This window comes from Physella acuta, unplaced genomic scaffold (genome assembly GCF_028476545.2).
Source record: "Physella acuta isolate Inbredline_101_S28 unplaced genomic scaffold, ASM2847654v3 ptg000018l, whole genome shotgun sequence".
In the NCBI taxonomy this organism is placed as follows: domain Eukaryota; kingdom Metazoa; phylum Mollusca; class Gastropoda; family Physidae; genus Physella; species Physella acuta.
Genome location: NW_026731538.1, coordinates 26,069 through 32,068, shown reverse-complemented (window position 1 = coordinate 32,068; position 6,000 = coordinate 26,069). Strand labels below are relative to the sequence as shown.

Here is a 6,000-nt window from a genome sequence, read left to right as displayed (position 1 = left end):
GTTTTAAAGAAATATTTTCAGTGTCAGCGTTGGTACTGTCGAATTCACAAATTATGAATTATTGAAAATTAGAAACAACTAGCCGTCCCGGCCAGGCCCTGCTCTGGCTTCTGTGAAAAACCTTTCTGTTAAAGACTATTACCTGTGTGTTTAGTAATCATCATAAACCCGGCATTGCCCACCCAAACCACAACCAACCAAAACAACAAAACGCAAACATAACGCTAACACAATTACAGATACAAAAGAAAACAAAAACCTAACAACAAACCCAACCACAACCACAAACACCAATACAAACACAAAGAAAAAACAAACAAAAAAGCAAACGAAAACAAAAACCTAACAACAAACCCAACCACAAACACCAATACCAACAAAAAAAAACAACGAAAAAGCAAACGAAAACAAACCAAATCCAAACGCAAAACCAACCAAAAACACAAATACAAACCCAAACAAAAAAACACAAATAAAAACGAAAAAAGAAAGAACAAAAACGAACCAAATCAAAACGCAACCACTAACGCAAACCCACCTAAACACAAAGAAAACACTAACGCGAACATAAACGCCCGGGGCGGAATCACCTGTTTTAGCTTAATGAACGACTATAGTACCCCAACTTATTCATAGTCTTTTGCACTCACTTAAACGAACGCGCCTGTTTCAATTTGATGAACAATTATAATACTCCAAGCTTATCCGTAAAATACCTACAACATTTGCACTTGATCAATCCCCGCTAATTATGTAATTATTTTTTTCCCAACACCAAAACAAAGTAATTAAAAAGTAAATTCTTGTCCAAAAATTCAATGGTTTTATAAAGGGAAGTAATTGTGTTTTCCTAATTTATCAAAGGGAAGTAAATGCTATAGGACTAAATAAAGACATAATTAGAATTTTTGTAAAAGATGATATTTTTTTTAAAACTTGTGTTTAATGAACACGCCGACAATTATTACTATAATTTGAAAAATGAAAATTATTTCCCAACACTTTCAATAGTAATTTTTTAACTCATAAATTTAGAGAAATGCGCACGATAATATTATAACACTTTAATCCATCCAAGACCAGCGACAAACATATGCATTACATACAGAACTGAGCTTTATATATTAGACTAAATAGCGGCGTATGTTATGCCGCGGGCCGGCTCGTAGGAATATAGTTCGTATTATCGATAAGAACACTATCCCTTGGGGCTATGTTTTACAGTAGATTTATATTTGGAGCTAGTTAATGTATGTTATAATTGGATAACAAGAGCTGGTACAAGGATACTGATGTGTTAAAATATTGAGAATATGCAAGTATGACGAATCGACCTAGTTGTTATTTTATTGTGTAGTGTAAATCACAAACTGTTATTTCAAACTCGGTAATTTAACAAAAAACGTATTTGAAGCATGTCGGGTTAGATGTGATTACCAGTGTTAAATGTGTGAACGTTACCGAGAAAGTGTCTACTTGTGCGTCCGCATTTAATTACAAGTCAAAAATAAAATGTCTAAAAAAAAATAATGACGTAATGACGTTATCACAAGGGGCATGTAGATATAAATAGCGATAAAGTGACATTTTATTCTACATTTAAAGAAACATCACGTGAAAGATTTGGGAGTTGTGAAGCATTAAAAAAAAACAAATTTCAAAGCGAGTCTACAATGAATTCTGGGAAAGCGGAAACAGAGACATCCAACGATAAATATCACATCTTCATGGAATCTGTGCACGGTGTGACGATTCCTGGCAAGAAAGATAACAGGTACCAATTTCTTTTAACAAAAATTAATAAATTTTTATTGGGTTTTGTTAAGTTTGTTCCAAGTATTTTTAGGCTCTTAGCTTTCGAGGTACTGACTCTTTGGGAACACAACAAATGGGAGACCAACATTTCGACAGTTGAAATTTGGATAAAAGACATAAGGAAAATAGTCATTCGGGTAGTTGATGGTTGTTGGTGATTCTTGATGATAGTTACTAGGAATAACTTATGAATTAACCTCGCTTTATTTAGACATTTTTACCGCACATTTCAACATCAACGCCAAGAGAAATAGAACAATATGTAGCGAGTAGACACAAGGTCTAAATTTGACTACAATTCGAGGCTAATACGAGTCTGGATCCACGAGCTAGAGGTAACTATACATTGAAGTTCCAGCGTCGGTCATTATAATAAATATTTCCCTCCGTGGAAGGGTTTCTTTCAAGTATCACTTCGGGTGTAGGGTACACCTCCCCTTGAAGCACTTTACCCCCCTTCCCCCGAACAAAATATAACTCCTAAAACCGTTACATAATTGTAACAAAAGTGTCCGCCCACTTCCCCTGAATAATACCCCCCCCCGGATAGGATCAAGTGCACCCCCAAGGAGAAAAAAAAATCTGAAAGAAACACTGCACCCCGGCTATTTAACAATAGTGGCAGCGGATATTGCGAGGAATAGAAAGTTGTGACCCGCACAATGACAGGAAGTGTTACCTGTGTGGTCAGTCTAGTGTTACGTGTGTGGTCAGTTAGTGTTACCTGTGTGGTCAGTCCAGTGTTACCTGTGTGGTCAGTCCAGTGTTACCTGTGTGGTCAGTCCAGTGTTACCTGTGTAGTCAGTCCAATGTTACCTGTGTGGTCAGTCCAGTGTTACCTGTGTGGTCAGTCCAGTGTTACCTGTGTGGTCAGTCCAGTGTTACCTGTGTGGTCAGTCCAGTGTTACCTGTGTGGTCAGTCCAGTGTTACCTGTGTGGTCAGTCCAGTGTTACCTGTGTGGTCAGTCCAGTGTTACCTGTGTGGTCAGTCCAGTGTTACCTGTGTGGTCAGTCCAGTGTTACCTGTGTGGTCAGTCCAGTGTTACCTGTGTGGTCAGTCCAGTGTTACCTGTGTGGTCAGTCCAGTGTTATCTGTGTGGTCAGTCCAGTGTTATCTGTGTGGTCAGTCCAGTGTTACCTGTATGGTCAGTGTTACCTGTGTGGTCAGTCCAGTGTTACCTGTGTGGTCAGTCCAGTGTTACCTGTGTGGTCAGTCCAGTGTTACCTGTGTGGTCAGTCCAGTGTTACCTGTGTGGTCAGTCCAGTGTTACCTGTGTGGTCAGTCCAGTGTTACCTGTGTGGTCAGTCCAGTGTTACCTGTGTGGTCAGTCCAGTGTTACTTGTGTGGTCAGTCCAGTGTTACTTGTGTGGTCAGTCCAGTGTTACCTGTGTGGTCAGTCCAGTGTTACCTGTGTGGTCAGTCCAGTGTTACCTGTGTGGTCAGTCCAGTGTTACCTGTGTGGTCAGTCCAGTGTTACCTGTATGGTCAGTGTTACCTGTGTGGTCAGTCCAGTGTTACTTGTGTGGTCAGTCCAGTGTTACCTGTGTGGTCAGTCCAGTGTTACCTGTGTGGTCAGTCCAGTGTTACCTGTGTGGTCAGTCCAGTGTTACCTGTGTGGTCAGTCCAGTGTTACCTGTGTGGTCAGTCCAGTGTTACCTGTGTGGTCAGTTAGTGTTACCTGTGTGGTCAGTTAGTGTTACTTGTGTGGTCAGTCCGTGTTACTTCTGTGGTCAGTCCAGTGTTACCTGTGTGGTCAGTTAGTGTTACCTGTGTGGTCAGTTAGTGTTACCTCTGTGGTCAGTCCAGTGTTACCTGTGTGGTCAGTCCAGTGTTACCTGTGTGGTCAGTCCAGTGTTACATGTGTGGTCAGTCCAGTGTTACCTGTGTGGTCAGTCCAATGTTACCTGTGTGGTCAGCCTGGTGTTACCTGTGTGGTCAGCCTGGTGTTACCTGTGTGGTCAGCCTGGTGTTACCTGTGTGGTCAGTCCAGTGTTACCTGTGTGGTCAGTCCAGTGTTACCTGTGTGGTCAGTCCAGTGTTACCTGTGTGTTTGTCCAATGTTACCTGTGTGGTCAGTCCAATGTTACCTGTGTGGTCAGTTAGTGTTACCCGTGTGGCCAGTCCAGTGTTACCCGTGTGGTCAGTCCAGTGTTACCCGTGTGGTCAGTCTACTACAAATGTTACCCGTGTGGTCAGTCTACTACAAATGTTACCCGTGTGGTCAGTCTACTACAAATGTTACCTGTGTGGTCAGTCTACTACAAATGTTACCCGTGGGATCAGTCTACCGGAAGTGTTACCTGTGTGGTCAATCTACAGGAAGCGTTACCTGCGTGGTCTACTACATATATTCCCTGTGTGGTCAGTCTACCGGAAGTGTTACCTGTGTGGTCAATCTACAGGAAGCGTTACCTGTGTGGTCTACTACAAATGTTACCTGTGTGGTTAGTCCAGTGTTACCTGTGTGGCCAGTCCAGTGTTACCTGTGTGGTTAGTCCAGTGTTACCTGTGTGGTTAGTCCAGTGTTACCTGTGTGGTTAGTCCAGTGTTACCTGTGTGGTCAGTCTACAGGAAGTGTTACATGTGTGGTCAGTCTACAGGAAGTGTTACTTGTGTGGTCAGTCTACAGGAAGTGTTACCTGTGTGGTCAGTCTACAGGAAGTGTTACCTTTGTGGTCAGTCTACAGGAAGTGTTACCTGTGTGGTCAGTCTACAGGAAGTGTTACCTGTGTGGTCAGTCTACAGGAAGAGTTACCTGTGTGGTCTACTACAAATGTTACCTGTGTGGTCTACTACAAATGTTACCTGTGTGGTCTACTACAAATGTTTCCTGTGTGGTCTACTACAAATGTTACCTGTGTGGTCTACTACAAATGTTACCTGCGTGGTCAGTTAGTGTTACCTGTGTGGTCAGTCTACAGGCAGTGTTACCTGTGTGGTCTACTACAAATGTTATCTGTGTGGTCTACTACAAATGTTACCTGCGTGGTCAGTTAGTGTTACCTGTGTGGTCAGTCTACAGGCAGTGTTACCTGTGTGGTCTACTACAAATGTACCTGCGTGGTCAGTTAGTGTTACCTGTGTGGTCAGTCTACAGGCAGTGTTACCTGTGTGGTCTACTACAAATGTACCTGCGTGGTCAGTTAGTGTTACCTGTGTGGTCAGTCTACAGGCAGTGTTACCTGTGTGATCTACTACAAATGTACCTGCGTGGTCAGTCTACTACAAATGTTACCTGTGTGGTCTACTACAAATGTTTCCTGTGTGGTCTACTACAAATGTTACCTGTGTGGTCTACTACAAATGTTACCTGTGTGGTCTACTACAAATGTTACCTGTGTGGTCAGTTAGTGTTACCTGCGTGGTCTACTACAAATGTTACCTGTGTGGTCAGTTAGTGTTACCTGCGTGGTCAGTTAGTGTTACCTGTGTGGTCAGTTAGTGTTACCTGTGTGGTCAGTTAGTGTTACCTGTGTAGTCAGTCTAGTGTTACCTGTGTAGTCAGTCTAGTGTTACCTGCGTGATCAGTCAGTGTTACCTGTGTGGTCAGTTAGTGTTACCTGTGTGGTCAGTTAGTGTTACCTGTGTGGTCAGTTAGTGTTACCTGTGTGGTCAGTTAGTGTTACCTGTGTGGTCAGTTAGTGTTACCTGTGTGGTCAGTTAGTGTTACCTGTGTGGTCAGTTAGTGTTACCTGTGTGGTCAGTTAGTGTTACCTGTGTGGTCAGTCCAGTGTTACCTGTGTGGTCAGTTAGTGTTACCTGCGTGGTCAGTTAGTGTTACCTGTGTGGTCAGTTAGTGTTACCTGTGTGGTCAGTTAGTGTTACCTGTGTAGTCAGTCTAGTGTTACCTGCGTGATCAGTCAGTGTTACCTGTGTGGTCAGTTAGTGTTACCTGTGTGGTCAGTTAGTGTTACCTGTGTGGTCAGTTAGTGTTACCTGTGTGGTCAGTTAGTGTTACCTGTGTGGTCAGTTAGTGTTACCTGTGTGGTCAGTTAGTGTTACCTGCGTGGTCAGTTAGTGTTACCTATGTGGTCAGTTAGTGTTACCTGTGTGGTCAGTTAGTGTTACCTGTGTGGTCAGTTAGTGTTACCTGTGTGGTCAGTTAGTGTTACCTGTGTGGTCAGTTAGTGTCACCTGTGGGGTCAGTTAGTGTCACCTGTGGGGTCAGTTAGTGTTACCTGTGG

The 6,000-nt window shown here is 42.8% G+C and overlaps 1 protein-coding gene across 1 annotated transcript in view; it reads left to right on the top strand.

The window, feature by feature from the left end:
* Positions 1 to 1,608: 1,608 nt before the first annotated feature.
* The window catches only part of LOC131939459 (proton myo-inositol cotransporter), a gene marked incomplete at its 3' end in the record, with an annotated part of 30,455 nt that continues 26,063 nt past the window's right edge, over positions 1,609 to 6,000 (top strand). Inside the window, 1 exon segment of the mRNA XM_059297765.1 lies at positions 1,609 to 1,774. Coding sequence (XP_059153748.1) covers positions 1,674 to 1,774 — 101 coding nt within the window.